We start from the raw sequence: 19,464 nt of genomic DNA, 5'->3' as shown, positions 1-19,464 counted from the left end.
GTGTAGTTTTGACTGCGTGGTCGCGCGTGTCTGAGATCGGGAGAGGAATGCTTGGGTAGCAGATCGGACTTTGGGGATTCTTACGGCTGGCTGGCGATTGATATCGCGCCGAGCTACAGTTTGGACACACACTTTGTATCTGCACCACACTCCCCTCCCCTCTCTCACCTTCTCTCTACCTTCTCTTCATCGCTACTGGTCCAACGGTCTCGCGCTTCGCGAAACATGACGATGAAGAAGTCGTTTCTACCGCTCAGAATGACGAGGTTTACAGGCCCCGACGTGGCCAGTCTTGAGTCGGACGACACCCCGACCCGGGAGAATCACGCCCAACCGTGACCCAGCCAGCCAGACAGCCAGCCCCCCCAGATCTTGTGAAATGTGACAGATTCTGCCGGCTCATGCTGCTTGCTCCTGACGCGGCGTGACTTTGACAGTTTTCGTGAGATCCTGCACTTACCCCTCCTTTCAACGCATCACTGCAGGAAGATGCCGAGAAGAGCAACAGGATCGTGATTGCTTGACTGGCCCCTTTTCTTTTCCGCCTTGTTCGTGTAACCAAGAGGGGACCCTGCCTGCCTTTTAGGGGGCCATAGTGTGTCTGGACTCTCGCTGGGTCCGCATCTCTGGAAGCTTCCGATTCGAAGGAGCAACCCTTCGAGGAAGATGCATTTGCGCATTGAGATGAGAAGGCGGGAGGTGCGTTGATGCATTCCCGGACGGTCATGTAATGCGGCTTTCCGCGGTGGGAGGTTTGGGGAGGGTTGCGCCGATGCGGTTTCCCGTCCGATGGGAGGGACCGTTGGGGGTGGAGGTATCTTCTGTCTTCCTCTGGGTCTCGTGTCCTTCACACCACTCCGATCACCCACGGGGACATCGTGGGCGCCGGGGAGAGGCCGGGAGGGGACGCGGTGAGAGGGTGTGCTCCTGTCTGAGTGACAAGTGAGATGGGGTGATTTTGCACGGCATTGGGCGATATAGCAGATTAGGTTTTGCGTGTGAGTGGCCTCTCTGGGCTGGCTACGTGGACGTGGGCTTGGCTGGTTGGGTGTATCTCAGACGGATCATGATATCCGTCGGTCTCGGCGGCCGAGGTGATGTTTCTGCTGTGAGGAGAGGACCATGTTTCGCACGGGGGGCTTCGAGGGGTGTGCGGGTTTGTGTGTGTGTGTCTTTCTGGTGAATCTCTTGTCTCGGAGTGGACACTGAAAAGGGTGCGCCCGCTGCTGAGCTGTGAGCGTGGGATGTACTGGATGCGCAGGTCTGTGTCATTGGTTTTTACAGTGGTCTTCTTTTCCTTCGTGGATGAGCTTTGAAATTTGACTGGTGAGTTGTTTTTTGTGGTAGTGGAGTTGGGAGAAAGGCTGATCGTGATTCGATGTTGATCTTCCTCTTCACCACCCCCTGACTTCGAGGTTATGCGTGTTGACAGCTGGCGGCTGACGGGATATACCGCAATATCTGGGATAGATTGCGGCCAAAATGAAGCGTGACAGAAGGGCCGAGAGTTTGAAAGTACTTCGCAAGCCTCGGCTGTTATTTCTCTGCGATCTGTGGCGGTGGCCATGCTGCTACATGCTACTCATCGTCGAGGGTGTCAGTCATGTTTCGTCAAGAGGATCGAGGAGATACAAAGGGTCCTCTGGATCGAAGAATAGAAGGATATGAAACGGGGGACGCTCGGGGGATTTGATTATATTAAGGACTCGGCCGTGTTTCTCCGTTGTTTCTTGATGTTCTTGGTCGTAGCTTGGGGGAGATCCTTTACGCCTCAATGAGTTGGGAACGGATGTTGCCGCTCTTGATATTAGTAGATTATGTCAAGAAGAAGGGAGATCCTGCATCACTCTACGCACTTCTGTGTTTATTAATCTAATGGCGAAGATGTTAAGACTTTGGGGCGGTTCCTTCGCTTCGTCTTGCCTAATTCTGTCTCAAGGCTTCAGGGGACTTCAATTTTCCCATAGAAGTGAGGACATACTAAGATGTGACACCCAATCGCATGAATTAAAGCTTGGTGAGCTTTCGAGAAAAATGTCGAAGAGTCTCGCATGCTGTAAAAGCCAGTGTGTCTGACAATCGACGATATCAGCGATAGTTTGCTGGACGTTGAAGCTCGACCTGGCGGTTTGTCTGCGATACTGGACTACTTTAATTAATATTGTTACAATGAATCCCTAAAACCATGAAAGGATATTTACTCTGTGGTTGAAATGTCAACACAAAACTGGACGTACTTGATCCGATCTTCACTCGTTCCTTCCTCGAGTCCACGATCGAGGTGTTTGTTAAGGCCTCAGGTCATCGGTGTTAGAATCGTACCAGCTCTGGTTCCAGACTACATCTTAACTCTGGTTTATTTTGTTTTCTACAAATCAACTCTAAATTCGTTGCTTTCTTGCAAAATTTTGTTGCCTACGGAGTTTAGTGAGTGTTGTTATAATAGCAACGCTTGAGGGCGATGCAATGTTGGATTCCAATGTCACAGTCATGTAACCAAGTCGACCAACCTAAAGTCAACATGAGCAAGGCACATCCCGTAGCTAAAGTTTGACCTTTACTGATCAGATAGGCATGATGATTGCCTTACATCGTCCACCTAAAAGCTTCGACAGGGACCTTCAAGACCTGGTGTGTTGTTGAAGCTCGCACCAGCATGCCGTTTTGTCTAGGGCATGCAGCAAACCACGTTGGTTGATGATTTCCCCATCGGCGGACTCGAAAATTTGGTCGAGCACGCGTTAAAATGGCATACAAGCTCAACATGCCCGAGCTCTCCCAAAAGGTTCCTAAGAGCAATGACGTATCTCCTATCCAACATTCGTGTCACTGTCCTCCCTATATCGTGAGCAACATCTATCGGTTTCATGCCAGTAGCATAGCGAACTTCAGCATGATGGGTTAGTCATTCGAAAGTACGAAGTCGTATCGTAAATCAAAGCACTGCGAACTTCCTATATGATCGAGAACGCAATCTTTTGTGACAGCCAACCTTTGACATTCAAGTCGACATCATCAAGATAGGTTTCAGACGTTGAGCGGATAGCCTTTGATTCATCGCTATCATTACAATTACTCTGCCCAGTGCGGCAAGTAGAACTTTACGTTCTCATACACGAGGAACGTGACCCATGTAGCTGGCATCACCCTAACAACACCGGGCATCAGGCCTCGGTAGAAGCCCCTGAATCCCTCCTCCTGCCATATCCTCCTCACGACGCCTCTGATTCCGCGTCCGAACCGCTCATCGGCATCATAATTCTGCAGTCTGCTGCGCAGGACTTGGTAGGGGTAGGTAACAGCACCGGCCACAAGCTTCGATACTGTCGAGATGACGACGGTCGCCTCGTTGCTCAGCCGGCCCCCGTTGTCACCCTTCTGCCTCCGGCCCGCAAAGTACATTCTCTTGGCAGGCTCGTACACAGCAAACTGTACGGCGCCATGCGATACACCGATCAAGCTCACTCCGAGTCCTCGGTAGAATCCTCTCAGCCCTTCGGTCATATACAGTTGGCGCGCCCCAGACCACATATTTGAGTACGCGCCCACAGCAGTGCGATCAGATGATACCATGCGTGTCTTGAGAACCCATATAGGGTTCGTCAGGACTTGGGTGAGGGCGCCGGCGAGGGCGGATGACAGGAAGAAGTCCTGCGTTGAGAGCACCTCTTTCGTCAGACTTCGCGAGTCTGCGCCTGAGCCGTGCGAGGTCGCAAGCGGCCCGGCTTTCCAGTACGCAATGGCGCGCTCAACGCGGTTCTTGAAAAAGAAGAACGCTGACCAGCTTGAGGCGTTGCCGATGAGATTAGGCGTCAGTCCGCGATAAAGCGATGCGATGGGGCGCGGGTTCTGGGTGAGACTGCGGATGAGGGAAATTGTGGTCAGGCTGGTCGAGTTTCCGGCAGTGCTTCTGTGGACTGCGAATTCGGTCAATTTTCCGTGATTTCCAACCTCTAAAAAAGGGGTTTACTCACTTTGCATCCGAGTCTTGACGATATCAAGCGGATGAACCGTCAACGTCGCGACTGAGCCGGCCGAGAGCCCGGCGATGGACTCGACGAGCGCGGGTGAGAGGCCCGCATGTTTGCTGTCTGACATAGAAACGAGACCTTCCGTCACATTTCAATATTCAGATGTAAACGTGCCTCGTGCACTCTGTCGACGTCGGCTCTCGAGGTGGAAGTTAGAGATGGTAGCTAAGAGTGAGTGAAGCTTTAGTGTGGCTGACAGCAGCTTACAAAAAATTGCTACGTCATTTTTAGCTCGCAAAATTGCGGCTCCGCCACGATAATTGGAGCTCTAGCCACAACCGACTTCTTCAACGGCTCATCGTGACGAGGGATGCAGACGTCAATGACTCTAGCTGTCAAAGCAGTGTTGATGGGTGCATATTCCAGTTTGGGCCGATCTCTTACATTCGGAAGGCTAAGAAATTACAGGCGCACATCGGACATCAATTGCGCATTACCCAATGCAACGTTTTCGGCGTTGAGGGAGTACGCAGAATAGCTCATCTACGGAGCGTTTCCTTTTTGCCCAACTGATCTGTTTTTCACGTTGACCTGCTTTTGAGCCTGCTCATCCTGTATCTTTGCTCTGTTTGACTGAAGTGCAGTCAACCCCTAGATCGAGTCCTTCCGGGTCTTCGACTTAGGGTCGATCCACAGGCCCCAACTCTAGATCTCTATTCGAAAGCTCAGTCACAATGTATTGGGACCAATCCATGATATGGGAAAACGTCTGGGTCGTCAGAGAGGTTTCATTCGATTACATATCTAGTTGTACAGTTCGTCGAGGCCGTGGCCTTCTCCTCCCAAGCCTTCCAAGCCTGGTATCCATGATTTCATCCCTGAAATACCGGCTTGCCTGAAGGTATTTTCCGAAAGCCTTGTATAGTACATAAAGTCGACATCGAGCCGCATGTCATTTAAGAGAGGGGGGACAGGAGGCTGCCAAGGGTTAGCTTTCAAGTTAACGACAAATATCGTGAACACATAGCATACCGGATGAAAGGCGGGCGAGGCTCGCTGCGAGTGTAGCCTGTGGTTGGAAAGTCAGTTTCAGGGATATCTATCGTTAGACATATCGTTCGTACCGAGGTAGAGGATCAAGGGAAGGTAGCCACTACAGCTCTGTCAGTAATTTGGTCAAAAGTCACGGAAATGTGATGGAAGCGTACTAGTGAATGGCGACGCGGGAGATCTCAATGATCTTGCCAATGCGCTCCTGTAGAATCGATGATGAGTTTGTGTTTGATGCGACGGCATGCAAGCTGCGGGGCGCTGTAGTACCTTGGACTCTTCGGAGAGGGCGAACATATTGACGGAGTTATAGACTTGGACGTTTGAAGTTTGGTCTATCCGATCAAGTCTCGTGCTCGACGGGGGTATTCGCCTGTATACGCGGGGTCTCGTCGTCGTGCGTTCGGACGGGCGATGGTGGATGCGCTGGACTGGACCTGAACTTTTTCTCAGCTGCCTCACCGGAAAATTCGCGACGTGGGGCCGGAACAACCACGCAAGCTTTCTTATCGGACCTTGCAATGCGATAAGGTACGTACCTTTTCGCAGCTCGACCGCGTTCATGTCGAGGCCAAAATTTCCAGGCTGGAGGTTGGACAACTGCTGTCATTTCGCCCAAACACACCTTTACCCACGCATTTCATCTTCCTTACCTCTGGGTTCTTGATCGCACTAGGAGTGCCAGAAAACCAAAATGGCGCAGAACAGGCATTGGTGCGTCTCGATCCAACTGCATGGAGAAGTAAGCTAACCATCTGATTGTGTAGGGAACAGGACAAAGATGCGACCATCTACATCGGAAACATCGACGAGCGCGCGAGCCCGGCGATGGTTTACGAGATAATGCTCCAGATGGGCCCCATTCACAACATCCACATGCCCCGCGATCGCGTCACCCAGAATCATCAAGGTTTCGGTTTCGTCGAGTTTCGCACCCCCGGAGACGCAGAGTACGCCGCGAACGTGATGAACGGTATCAAGCTATATGGCAAATCGCTGCGCGTCAACAAAGCCAGTGCCGATAAGCAAAAGCAGGCAGAAGTTGGCGCCGAGCTTTTCGTTGGTAACTTGGATCCTATGGTCGACGAAAAGATTCTGTACGACACGTTCTCGCGCTTTGGACCGCTGGTCAGCCTGCCGAAGGTTGCCAGGGAAGACAGTGGCAACTCCAAGGGTTTCGGTTTTATTTCGTACGCCGACTTCGAGAGCTCCGATGCAGCTATAGCAAACTTGCACGGACAATACATTGCCAGCAAGGAAGTCTCGGTTCAATATGCATTCAAGAAGGACGGAAAGGGCGAGAGGCATGGTGATGCAGCGGAGCGTGAACTGGCTGCACAGGCGAAGAAGAGGAACATCGTGCCCGAGATCCAGGCAGTACCGCCAGCTTTCTTGATGAACGGGAATGGCCCACCTGCAGGCGCCGTACCCGTTGCGCCCGCCGGTTTCGACCCCTCGAACGGTCTACCGGTTCCCGTACCTAATCCTGGAGCCCCTGCCGGATTCGCTCCCCCTCGAGGACCTGCGCAGTACAATGCGGTGCCGCCGCCGCACAATATGGGAGGACCCGGGGCCGGTCGTGGTCACGTCCTCCCGCCTCCTCCGTCCGGTCTGCCAGCACGTCCGCCCCAAGGCCAGGGTGGTTACACCAACCCTGCCGACTTCCACCCCGGCGCCCCAGGGTTCCGTCCTCCTAGCGGCGGTCCTCCGCCTCAAGGGTTCGCTGCGCCTCCGCCTAACTTTCCCGTCCCTCCCCCGGGCCAGACTGGAACTCCTCCCGCTCCTGCGGGTTTTATGCCGCCTCCAGGCTTCAACCCGCCCGGTTTCCCAAGGCGATGAATGGCTCAGGGGTGTTGATCGCTTTTACCAGTATCGAGTTGCCCTCAATGGGGTATCACAGTAATGCAAAGCAGGCGTTAAGGAAAGGAACATTATGGGAGTTGGTCAAAAACAGGTCGAGAACATTGCAATGGTCTGTCGTCACTTCAAATGGACGGGGTCGCCATTGCTAACAGTCGTATAGATACCTCTGGGGCCATCGTAAATATTATCACGCATTGAAGTAAACAACTGGTGTCGATAGTCCATCAGTGACCGGGAACGTGTTTCTCACTGTCTTAGCTGTTGAGTATGCTTGACTGAGAAGTTAGTCTTTGTCAAACTTGATGCAGTGACAAACTACTTAATGAAGACAGCTACATTTGTCTGCATGGGCATGCATGCATATCCGTCGCGTTTCGGGGCTCAGCGGCGCGTGATGGTAATGCATCTTGGCCTTCGAAACGTCACTACCCCGCATTGCCAGATCAATAACTAGTAGTAATTCCACTGTTTGCTAGGCTCATTGCAAAGGGGTCTGACTAAAAGTAATGCAATTCGAGTCAAATCACGACGTTCAATGTTGTCCCTTGATGGAGTCGTGGACCGTTCTCCTCTTTGCCCGGGGGCCACCGCCTCTTGTAATCGAGATAAGCTCGTCGGAGCCTCCCGATATCCCTTGCATGCATCAGCGTTTCCAGGTCATTAGCGCCCTGTTGCTAGGCACATCCCCCGCCTAAGTGGCTTAAACCAGGCCTGTCACGAGTGCTATATGAGTGCGGGGTTCCCCGGCTTGCCACTGCTGCAGCGGCTGAACGACCACCTTCACACCCTCTTTGATCTCATCCAAACCTATCTTCTTTTAACACTCATCAATATTCACCATGGATTCTCAAGTCAAGTATTTGCTTTCCCTTAAGGCTGTCCGCGATCGGTCCAAGATTGTGGGAGAGGCCGCCAAGTCTGGCAAGCTGAGCCACTTTGAGGTTCGGGAAGATAAGCTGGATGAGGTTGTCGACTTCGTTGCTTCTGTGATCAAGGTAAGGGGTAGATGATTCTCTCATTCTTGTCTCCAACTAACAAGTCATCTTGAAGCGTGACTATGGGCCAGACAAGTTTGACACAATCCCTCCTCACGGGCGCTGGCAACATTTCGAAGTCGGAAATGTGCCCCGCGTCGCCAACATCATGGAGGAGTGGAAGAAGGAGGGGTGTGACAAGACTGAAGTGACCCGCCGCCTCATCGACCTCTTCTTTGTCTCTGTGCTTTTGGACGCTGGTGCAGGCGACCACTGGAGATACACAGAGCCCGGAACCGATCAGGTCTATGAGCGTAGTGAGGGGATCGCTGTAGCCAGTCTCCATATGTTCAAGTCCTTGTCTTACACCTCAGGATCTATTCCGATAGTCGATGGTAAGCACTCAGATATTTGATACTTCTCCCAAAACAGAGCTTACATATACTGAACAGGCAAGGGGCTGGAGAAGCTCCAGACCGATGAGCTTGCAAAGGGCTTCCAAGTGTCTGACAGCAACCCCATGTTAGGAGTCGACTCTCGTGCGGCACTTCTCAGGAGCTTGGGAGGGTCATTGCTTGCTCACCCAGATGTCTTTGGAGCTGAAGGCCGCCCGGGTAACCTGGTTGGTAAGTTTTGTATTCTCAAAGCTTGTATGTGTGACCTTACTAATTGGACTTTAGACTGCTTGATCAAGTCAGCCGGTGACTCTGCCAAGCTCGATGTTCTATTCCTCTGGGACACCCTCCAAGCTCTTCTTATTCCCTGCTGGCCTAAAGATCGCACAACAATCAACGGCACACCAATTGGCGACGCATGGCCTTTGAGCACCCTCAAGAACACGTCCGGCAGCTCTGACCCTGCAGACGGAATTCAACCCTTCCACAAGCTCACCCAGTGGCTTACGTACTCCCTGATGGTTCCCTTTCAGAGAGTCTTGGGCTTGGAGTGGACCAACGCGGACTCTCTAACGGCTCTACCAGAATACCGCAATGGCGGTCTGTTCGTCGATCTCGGTGTCCTTGTCCTGAAGAAGGACACCCTCGACCGCGGACTGAAGGCATCGGGTGAAGAGCTGCCCATGTTCGATGCGGGAGATGATGTTGTTGTGGAGTGGAGAGCCATGACGCTGGTGCTGATTGACAAGCTGTACGGCAAGATCCAACCCCGCATGGGTGATGGCGTTCAGCTGAGCATGGCGCAACTGCTGGAGGCTGGTACGTGGAAGTCCGGGCGTGAGGTTGCGGCGCAGCGGAGGCCGAAGACGAAGTCGAGTCCCATCATCATCAAGAGTGATGGCACTGTGTTTTAGACGACTCGCATTCTTGAAGTAGCCTTCCGAATGAAATTTTGAATTTCGAACTCATCAGCTGCAAGCCAATCTATGGTTGTAACAATCTCGTCTCGATCATCCCTTATGTCAAATGATAGCTATCTCAGTTTCTTCCCAATCTTCGAAGCTTTCCACAAATTCATCAATGTCGACTCGCGTCTGATTCCTGACGACAACACCGAGCCGTCGGTATATGAGCTCCTTCCCAGACACTCGCTCCAGAGCCAATTGGTATGCCCTGCCACCAATAAACCGCACAATGCTGATCAGCATGAGCAGAAATCTCGGGGGTTCTGGGTATGTGTCGTCGTCAGGAGCATCATCTACTTCTGCAGATTCAGATACAGGAGGTGTCCACCCGGGGTCGTCAACATAGAACTCTGGAGGCTCGTACCAACCAGGTCTGGAAATGACAGGCCGTGGCTTCAAAAACTGCTCGTCCTTCTGAACAGCTTCTTCAAATGCTATTTTGGATACCTTGCCTCGAATCAGTATCGTTCCACTAGCAACTCTTCCGTAGGCATCGACTCCCTTTGGCACTGTAACAGCGGACACCAAACTTGCACAAGATACTGATGTACTGCCGTCTTCAACATATATAAACTCGATTCTGGCTGGTACAGACACCCAAGACCAGCTGGGCCCAAGATATTCAGCAGGTGCATCGCTATGTGGCTTCCCTCTGCGCCTCCAAAGCAGAGATCTCAGGATATCATGTCTCCATATCCCAGCAAGGTATTGATCCGGCTCGGGAGGCTTGAAGCGATTTGCGATTCCCGATAATGCTGGCAAGCGATCCATGATGGTGGTAAACTGGCACGACGAATACTTTGCAACTGTTCCCCTCCACCAACGGTAATATCCGAAATCCGTCTCCCACCTTGTTGCATGAACGGGAGGATAGGTTGGGTTTACAGTTGAGTCAGGATGAGGGAACACCCCCTGATAAAGGCTCGTATCATATCGTGCACCCTGATGACATACCATGTACATCTGTCCTGGAGCAAAATTGAGCGTGCGGCGCGAAAGCAGGCCCTCTTGGAAAATCCACCCACGGCCTTGCAGTACCGAGTTGTGGTCCGGCACTTCGGGGAATTCAGAGAGGGTGTCGCGAAGCGTCCAACCGGGGCTTTGCAGTACTGAACTCCGAGCATGGTCTTCAGGTAACTCAGGGAAGGCGTCATGAAGACCACCGTGGGTAGAGGGTCGTCCTGGGTAGTATAGAGTTAGGTGCTCCTGGGCATTGCCAAGCTCATCGCGATATCGCAGCTTCGTTTGGTATGAAGGGTTCCCAAGAAACTCCCGTTCTCTCAATAAACCGGAATGAGAGTCTATTGCTGCTGTTCCCGCTATGGTCAAAACGGAGCCCTGGTAAATGGATGCCATTCGAGGACACTCAAGCTCCCAGTCTTCTGTGTCGTCCTGTACGATACACAACGAGTCGATCCACAAGTACTGGTATCCAATAGTATGTGTCACAATAACAGCGTCTCTGAATGTTGCCGGGAGATCCAACGTATGAATCCCTCTGTGTACGTGGCTGTGTACATTTTCCTTCCTGGTTGAGGCGGTTTTCTTATGGCCCCATCGATGGCTTAGAGTGACGTACTTGTATCTTTCCCCTTGAATTGTTTGAATTAGCCGGACCCGGTGAGCATCTTTATCTATTTGCAGAAGACGTGTAGGATTCTCGCTCTGATCCGGTTGTTCAGACGTGTATCTCTCTATACAAATGTGGTCGTCGTGATTGCAGTGCGAAATCCATTGCTTAGCGAGCATCAAGTCTGGAATTTTGTCACATTTCCTGGCCATGAACCCTCCTCTTTGTAAGCTTGAGGTATTTCCTGTGTCCAGTCAGATTTTGACATTCTTGAAGGCTTGTCATTCGGTCTGTTTGTCGGGAGAAATAACTAACGAACTTGCCTTCATCACTCCCAATTAGAAAGCCGGCTCTTTTCTCAAAGCTGAGGAATCTGAAGGAAATAAGACTGCAATCCCAGCGGTGCGTCGGATTATTAGTCTCCAGATGAGTGCGCCCATCGTACCTCTGGCGAAGCGCTCTTCTTATGACACGACCATCAATAAGGGTTGGTCCTGACGCGTGGCTCTGAATCCAGCTGTCTACTTCTTTCATGGTCTCCAGCCTGTTATCTGAGGAACTCTCCCGAAACTGGGTTAGACAGCCGGCTCTGAAAACCTGACAAAGTCTGCAGCCTCTTTCAGATGATTGTTTTAGAGAGTCCCAGTCGTGATGTTCATATCTGAACTCGGCCAGTTCATGATCGTGCACACTGATAATTGGTAGCTGTGGGCGCAGAAGTCTCTCCTCAAGCTCGCGGCAACGTCCACAAAGATGAAAAGTGACTATGTCAGGTAAACAGGTCGGGATTGAGATGTAAGACAGTCTTTGCCAGCTCCTGAGGAAGTTTCGTAGACGGGACGAATGCCTTGATGATTCTTGCCTATCAGAGACAAGAGGATTGCTTAAGTGTGCTTGAAGCTCGTCGGGTTGTGACTCTACCGTAGGAGACATGATAGATTCGAATATCGGACGTGAAAGTCGAGAAACTCCGGTGACAGAGATTGACTGCTTCTTCGAAAAGCCTGAATGCGGTTGAAAAATTTAAACAACGCTGAGACCAGGCTTCAAATAGGCCGGGACAGAGGTCAGCGTCAGCATCGTGCATGAACCCTTGACGGCACCCAATCATCCGTAGCTTGGCATTACGAGCAGTGCGAAGTGAGCGAAGAACATAAAGAAGTGGCGTTTAGAACGTTGGCGTGTATTGTCAATTCGGTTGGGAGGTTTCTCGCTAGTGGTTTGCGAATCAAGTGAATACAAGCCCTGAACGTTCTGAAGGTAACCTGGTCTCTAAGGACCAGTGGAGCTTCAGTAGCAAAGGCATCGCGTGGTTTTCCTGTAACTGCGAGGCTGAATTTCCTGCATGCGTCATACCTAAATTTCGAATTATACCTTCGTTATGGATAGTAGTTGAAAGGACTATCACAACAGAGACGGCGGCAGCACAGACGACGACAATAGGAGCGACGATGACGATACAAGTGATGACGACGACGACAGTAAGGCAGAGTGCACATGGGCCCATGGAGAACGTAGTCGCTCTAGCACAGTAAATATAGAGGTCTACTCTCAAGAAGACAAACCTCCCGTAAAGATGTGGACGCCAAACCACGTGCGTGATGGTCAGAGATGAATAACCAGGATGCGTCGTCACTGTCCCAGGCTTCTATTGTACAGGTGATTATATACAATGAGTTTACAAGTTTTCTTTGTCATACATTCGCTATGACGAGGATTGCTTCTCGTCAGTCTCCGTTTTGTTTTCCTCCGCGTCGACGTCCTCAAGATCAAGAACGTTCCCTTCCTTCGACTCGTTACCATTCAGCTCCTCGTGCGGGTGCCTCCTCCACTCCTTCAAATATCCAAACGCCTCGTCGTACGTCATGACTTCATCCTTGCCGAAGACGTGAACCGGCAAATCTTTCTCAATGTTGTCCTTCTCCTGGCGATATCGACGACCCTCATCACTGAACTTCTTCAGATTCCCTTTGAACATCTTGTACCACTCAGTGTCCCGGTGCTCGTCTCCCTTTTCCAGAGCTTTTCTTCGCCTGTCTTTCAGGCGCCTGTAAAGCTTCTGGGCCTGTGCCACGTCGATTTCATCGAGGGAGTACTCTAGTTGCCAATCCAGCCTCTCAGATTTGGAGACCGGACGTTCCACCACTTTTCCGTTGACGGTGTTCCGCACTGTCAAGTGCATACCCAAAAGCTCATCGTCCGCATCGTCCTGTTCTTCAGGTCCGCGCTCGACAGTCTCCTGGCTTGAATGTTCTGGGCTTGTCAAGGGATTGCTTGGAGCGTCGATCTCATCCACTCTCGTAGTTAAACCGCTGTCTTTGGTCTTTGATTTGGCTACAAGCTCCGAGAGAATCAGTCCAAAGTTTGAAAGCTTAGAGTCGTCTGAGACCCCATCTTCGTCGGCTGCTTGAATATCGTCGTACTCAGGCTTCTCATCTACGCTTAGGGCGAGGCGAAGAATGAGCTCCTTAAGACTTGTGTCGCGAGACCGGCGTGCGGCTGAATCCTGCTCCTCGACGGCGGCATCAGACTCAACGTCTTGCAGCAGCTCCGTCTCAGCTGCCTGCGCATTTGCCTGCGCAGTCTCCGTGAGCTCATCGGTTGTGGTCGCCTTGTCTGACACACTCATTTCGCCTGCCGCATCGATTTCGACTGCCAATGACCCGCTCTCGACGTTCGTGGATTTGGTTTGCCTAACATCCTTGGCGCTGCGGACCAGAACTCCGAGTAAGGCATCGACGTAAGTATCCGCTTCTTGGGGAGATCTTGCCTCTAGCAACCCGCTCTGCTGAAGAGCATCGCGAATGGCTTCGCGCACGTGGTCGACACCCAAGGCATCATCCTCGATAGCTGCATCCACCTTCTCCTGCATTTCTTCCCAGAATTCCTGGGTCTGCAGCTGTTGAGTCCTAGTTCCGTCCACAACAGCCTCGACCTCTTCCTCAGCCGCCTGTTCCAATTCTGAATCTACGTCTTCAGCTTCCATTTGTTCACGCTCTCCCTCCTGGACGAGTCCAAGAATCTCCTTCTCGTACTCGGCAATCGCTGCATGTTGAGTTGTCTGGATCTTCTCGATTTGTTCATGCGTAACAGGCTTTGCGAAGATGTACATGAGTGGAGGGTTGGTCGGCCGAGTCTCGATGTGAAGGCGGATTGAACGTCCAGGGAAACGCTTGGTGGCACGGTCTAGCACCTTATTGAGCAGGTGAAGACTAAGCTTAAACTCCAGGTCTCCGAGTTGTTTGTCCTCTGTACCGTGAAGAGCCAAGTCCATCTCCTCTAAGCTGATGTATTGGAAACCGAAGATGCGCTGAGTGTTGTGGTATGCCACAAAGATACCGTCCATTCGGCCCATCCGCACTTGCAGAGAGTATTTGAGCATCGTTGACCTAATCATGTCGTAGTATTCGCGTTCAAAGGATTCCCAGTTGCCGAATCGATTCCGAAGTTCGTAACCCAGACCCTTCTGGTATCCCGTGGCATCCATCCGAATGGAGATAACAGATCTAGTTTTCAAGTCGAACATGCCGGTGCCAGGCAAGCGTGAATCATAAGCGTCCAATTGTGAGCGCATGAGAAAGTCTCCGAAAGTTGTGAAGTGAAAGGCTTCTTCAGCATTCCGCTCCTCTTCCGTAATCTGATCCGAGTTCTTCTTTCTATACCTCTCAAACTCGTCTCGTGGTAGCGTTAAAAGTTTCTCCATAGACTTTCCTAGCATGCTAAGGATGCTAGCAAAATCGAATTCCTTGTCCGCGTCGATGGAGTAGACCCCATCGCGGAGATGCAGGAATGTAGCGGCTGGCGATCGCATAATTTGGGTAAAGTTGGAATTCTCAGCTCTAAAGGTCTGGCTCAAGGTCGATGCATTGATCGGCCGCCACGCAGAAAGCAGGAAGTGAAAGTGTGATAGCATCGCTGTCATGCTCGAGGTAGATCCGCAGTACCTCTTCTCCAGCTTTGAAGCAAGTCCAAACAAAGTCTGGTCTTTTGAAGAAGTGACATATTTCTTCAGCGCATTGAAGTCAAATTCGTTGATCGGCATGATGTTTGCCAGGTAGGGGTCGAAGTTGTACACTCGAGAGTGCGGATCTTGCAACTGGTAAACCCCAGGATTGAACAGGGCTCTATCAAGACCATATGATAACTTTGGTACTTCAGGCATGTCCTGCTCCACCGGTTGCAGGGCCAGCTCGTTCGCATGGACTCTTTCGACATTCAAGGGTCGCTTGGATTTCCCTTTCTTTTTAGAATCGGCCGACTTAGTGTTTCCGTCGTCGTGTGTCTTCGATGTTGGGGAACTGGTAAAAGCGCTAGATGCTGACGCATCGGCAGCCGCAAGAGCAAAGCGACCGGCCAACGATGTCAATTGCACCGCCTTTCTCTCCCCAGATGCCTTTTGCTCCGGCATACCCTGCGACTTGGTTGAACTCTTCGGTGCCTTTGAGCCTTTTCGTGGTTTCGTTTGCGCATCTGATTCTCCAACCTCTTTCGAGCCGGCGGGCTGAGGCGAAGATGCTGTTTCGCTCGGTCGTTTCGTCAAGCTCTCGAGAGGGATCTGCTGGTTGCCCAGAACATCTTTCAGAACGTTCAAAGTGCCCTTGACTGTGGCAATCTTGGCCTCCAGCTTTTTTGTCTGTCGCACTAGCGACGCATCATAGAGAATAGGCTTCTCCCCCTTCCCGGTCGTGTCAGAGTCCTCGGGGGACTTTGTCGCCTCTTTGTGCAGGCCAGCCATCCTCTGGTTGATCGAGCGGTAGCTTCTTTCGAGGCTCTGCAAAGATTTATAGACATCCATGATAACTTCGGGAGTCGGCTCGCCCGTGGAGACTTGCGGGGTTTGATCCAAAGTCCCTGTCTTCTTCGTTGGAGTGATTCGGCGGGGATTCACCGGGCGGCGAGGTCCCTTGGATTTCTTCTTTGGCTTCTGCAGTTTCTTGTCGGTCGAGTCGGCCGTTGCGGCTTCGGAAGCAGCTGGTGCCTGGACATCGTCTGAGTACCTTCGGCCACCAGCAAGGGTGGCGTTCGTGAGGAAGAGAGGTCGAACTCTACATAACGATGCCGTAGATGGTTTGCAGGACACGCAAACATGCGATACCCTGAGGCTTTGAATGCGCAGACGGTTCGCACGGAACATTGCGTGGATTGTCGACGAATTCCCTAGGGCGCATTGGGGAACTGTGCCAGAGGGTGGGCTTGTAGTTGGTCTTGAATTTTTTTTTTTTTTTGTTCTACGGCGCGCAATGACTGACGCGACCCGGTTCCACCTGCCGGGGCGACCTTAATTGCCATGCTGATCCCTGTACGTACTGCATAGTATCTATGATCCGTCCGAAACGACCTCACCTCTTTGGCGCCTGCGAGCAACACACGGTAATTTTTGCTTGGAAATTCGATTAACGACATTTTTCTTGTGACGGGATCAAATGGGTGATATCAGCCCAGTAGCCGCCCGTTTCGCTCGGAAGCGATACATGTGGGGGGTATTATGCGTTCCCAAACAACCACCAACTCACGTCAAACCAAATACCGTTCCAGACGCCAGATCCTATGCCCTCTACAAACGAAGCTCAACCGAAGCTTATTCCTTGCCTGTCAACGCGTAAGATGCATACTCTGTCGCCGTCTGTCGTGCTGCCTCGGCATCTGCAAACATTGCCTGTACCTCAAAAGAGTCGGCTAACATGCCATCTGCAACACTCATCCACAGCAAGTTCCCACTACGCTTGGCCTGCGTGGAAGCTGCCTTCGCGCTCTTGAGAGCCTGTTCTCCCACCACGTTGTCGAATAGCCTGTACCGCATGATGCTCAGGGCTATCGCCAAGCAATGTGTGTTCCCCGTAACCTTTGAGCCATTCAGCGAGTTTGTGATGCTCGTCTTGATCTGGTGCATTGACGGAGGAGGATTGGTCTGAGCTGTTGCTTGAACAAGATTGAAAGCAGTCCGGATGTCTGGGTCCTGGTGCTCGATACAGTGCCCCCTCAGCTTGTCCAAGAGTTCGGTTGAAGTCATTGAATCGCGATATGCGGGATCTTGAAGAATCCAAAGACGGTTCAGACCAGCGAGAATGCACAGCTCCATGTAAGCTGGTTTCTTGCCGCTGGAATTACCAAAACCCGCCAGTAGGTCCAGCCGTTCGTCCTCAAATAGAATGAGAGCGGTCTCAAGGTCGCCCGTGCCTTGATGGTAGACTCCTGAAAGGTATAGCGAGAAGATGTTGAAAATATCGTTGACAGCTGGCGTAATCGCTTGCTGGAGCTGAGCCACACACTGCTCGACTTTAGACCATTGGCTATGAGTGGCAAAGTACAGCCCGGTCAGAGCTTGCAGATAGCAGAACATCTCAGTCCTCCACTTGGCCTGCTCGATAGACCCCTGCAGGGACGAGCCAGACAACTTTGGCACCACTTCTTTGTTCCCTTCGATCGAATTAGCACACAGTCCAATATGAACCACATTTAGACTCACACTTCGCCAATACTTCAAACCCCTCCTTCCAGAACTCGTGACTTCTCCTAGATTCTGGACCAGGTCTGTACATGCCGGCAAGGCCACTAAAGGTATAACTGCATGGCATTAGCACCGCACCTATGCAAACAGCTCTGGGAAACTTACGTCAAAACGACTATCTCGAGTCTATTCATGAACGTCATCACCACGTAATCGTGTCTCGATGACCCTGCTCTGAGAATAGCGCTCGTGTCGTCACTCAGGATGGCGGCTGGTGCCGATTGTTTGTTGATTGGTATCAGAATCTCAGGATTCAGGTCGCTCCATGTCGAAGAACCCATGTTGTCATCCAACTTCGCTTGAAGAGACTTCAGCTTGTGTATCAAGATATCCGGCGTCTTTTGGTGCATGCTGCAGGCTAGATCGAGAAGCAATGTCAAAATTTCTAGCTGCGGGATTCGAACAACCGGGTCGAATTGATACTTGGATACCTGAGCAAGGCAGGTTTGCACACGCTCAATCGTATCAAACCGTATCACCCGAAGCAGTGCGAGACCTTCGAGGAGAGAGGCAAACACTACCATTGCGCTATCGTGACGCTCAATTGCCATTGCCGCAAGAGAGCGAAGATTTTCCAGCAATGGGGCATCAGGAGGAGTACCAGCATGCACATGGAATGTAGCCTTCAGCAAGCGGAAGGCATAGACCCAATGATGGTGCTTGAAACTGTTCCATGAGTCAGCATGTCCACGTTCTCACTATGGCAGAAGCGACGCACGTCTGAGAATCGGAGATGTTTCTGTCAATGGCAATGAAGGCCGCCTTTTGATTTCGTTGAAAAAGTACCTTTAGCAGCAGGTATTGCATGCAGTACTTCAGGTCAGCGTATCTATGCTACGGGTATGTCAGTACGGTGATCAGCACGGCGGGGCTGTAGAGAACCAACCTTCTCGCAAATAGTAATACCCTTGCTGAGCGCCGTCTCGGCCTCTTGCAAGTTCTCAGTCTCCTCGCAGAGAATGGAGGCATATCTCAATCGTGCCCGGGCCTCTTGTCGCGGCGATAGACGGTTGCTCTGGAAAGCCGCCTCAAGGCAGGCAAGTCCGGTAGTGATCAGCTTCTGGTATTCGCGCACCTGCTCTTCCGCCAACGACGCAGCGACCTTTTGGACGCCGCGGTGAGCTTTCTCGAAGCATTCCTCGGCAACGTGTATGAGGATCGCGGTGGTATCATAAGATCTCGCTTTTGTGGACAGTGCCGGGGAACCCCGCGATGACACCGCCGGAGAATTCATAGACGATATGGCAGGCGACTTCCTCGCCAGACTGGGGGACCTGGCAGGTTGGACGACGGGAGAGTTCGCGTGATTGGGCTCTGGACTCGGTTGTACTTGCGAGGGTTCCGCGAAGGCTTGATTTAGAACGGGGACACTCTGATTGTGACCCATTGATGGCGGAGAGAACTGGGCATACTGCGTCGCCTGCGGTTGTACGTGCTGCGGCTGTTGCTGAACCTGATGACGAGGCTGCGGCTGGACCGGTTGCTGGAAGTGTTGCTGGTATTGGGCTTGATGTTGCGGCTGTTGCGGCTGTTGCGGCGTATGCGGCTGGTACTCGGCGAAGGTCGGCGCTGTTGGGGTCGGCACGGATGCTGTGACGAGGGCGGGCGATCGTACTGGTTGAGTATTCTGGGGAGGAAAAGCAGCATGAGGTACGTGGGGAGACACAAAGGGGGAGTTCATCACATTGCTGTGGGCAAAGGACGGTTGGCTTTGATGTTGGGGATAGTGCTGCTGCGGCTGCGGCTGGTGCGGTTGCTGCTGCTGCTGCTGCGGGAAGTTGCCGCCGTAGGCAGGAGGATAGTGGCCGTAGCCGTTTGGCTGCATGTTCATCGGCGCGGGCGCGGGAGGTACGATGGGGGAAGGAACGGGCGATTGATGGAAGTTGCCATGGGAAGGTTGCGCCTGTCCGAGATTGCCATAGGAGGCATTCTGGAAGGTTTGGTTCTGGCCGTTAGGGTTGCCATTGCCGTACGGATCGTGGTATGTCTGAGGTAGGTGCTGCTGGCCATTAAAGGCTTGCCCCGAAGGCAAGGAGCCCCGGTAGGTCATCTTTGGGACTGCATAGGGAGCGCAGGCGCAGACGTCGCTACAAATCGTCTCGATGGCCGCCTTGTTGAATCGACTGCGACAGGAACTGGGCTGATTGTTGCGACGCGGTTGCTGTCCA

General features: G+C 52.1%; 5 protein-coding genes across 5 annotated transcripts; 2 read left to right on the top strand and 3 right to left on the bottom strand.

Annotated features, from left to right (window-relative positions):
* Positions 1-3,072: 3,072 nt before the first annotated feature.
* FLX1 (Mitochondrial FAD carrier protein FLX1) lies at positions 3,073-4,098 on the bottom strand (the record flags this gene model as incomplete). Its single annotated transcript, XM_036636972.1, has 2 exons — positions 3,073-3,917; positions 3,975-4,098. The coding sequence occupies 2 exons, from the start codon at positions 4,096-4,098 to the stop codon at positions 3,073-3,075; spliced, it is 969 nt and encodes a 322-aa protein (XP_036498965.1).
* Positions 4,099-5,715: 1,617 nt separating this feature from the next.
* On the top strand, positions 5,716-6,860 carry sap-49 (Splicing factor 3B subunit 4; the record flags this gene model as incomplete). The annotated part of the gene is made up of 2 exons (XM_036636971.1): positions 5,716-5,735; positions 5,789-6,860. 2 exons carry the CDS (start codon positions 5,716-5,718, stop codon positions 6,858-6,860), a joined length of 1,092 nt encoding a protein of 363 aa, XP_036498964.1.
* An 863-nt stretch (positions 6,861-7,723) lies between these two features.
* urg3 lies at positions 7,724-9,167 on the top strand (the record flags this gene model as incomplete). Its single annotated transcript, XM_036636970.1, has 4 exons — positions 7,724-7,879; positions 7,935-8,253; positions 8,311-8,484; positions 8,539-9,167. 4 exons carry the CDS (start codon positions 7,724-7,726, stop codon positions 9,165-9,167), a joined length of 1,278 nt encoding a protein of 425 aa, XP_036498967.1.
* A 3,326-nt stretch (positions 9,168-12,493) lies between these two features.
* CGCS363_v005120 (mRNA degradation protein pet127) lies at positions 12,494-15,922 on the bottom strand (the record flags this gene model as incomplete). Its single annotated transcript, XM_036636969.1, has 1 exon — positions 12,494-15,922. The coding sequence occupies one exon, from the start codon at positions 15,920-15,922 to the stop codon at positions 12,494-12,496; it is 3,429 nt and encodes a 1,142-aa protein (XP_036498966.1).
* Positions 15,923-16,366: 444 nt separating this feature from the next.
* CGCS363_v005119 (MAU2 chromatid cohesion factor-like protein) lies at positions 16,367-19,346 on the bottom strand (the record flags this gene model as incomplete). The annotated part of the gene is made up of 5 exons (XM_036636968.1): positions 16,367-17,205; positions 17,255-17,352; positions 17,402-17,962; positions 18,015-18,130; positions 18,183-19,346. 5 exons carry the CDS (start codon positions 19,344-19,346, stop codon positions 16,367-16,369), a joined length of 2,778 nt encoding a protein of 925 aa, XP_036497883.1.
* Between the last annotated feature and the right edge of the window lie 118 nt (positions 19,347-19,464).

The sequence above is a fragment of the Colletotrichum siamense genome (genome assembly GCF_013390195.1).
Source record: "Colletotrichum siamense strain Cg363 chromosome Unknown KSG_Cg363_contig03, whole genome shotgun sequence".
NCBI classification, from domain to species: Eukaryota; Fungi; Ascomycota; class Sordariomycetes; order Glomerellales; family Glomerellaceae; genus Colletotrichum; species Colletotrichum siamense.
This window is presented reverse-complemented; position numbering and strand designations above follow the sequence as displayed.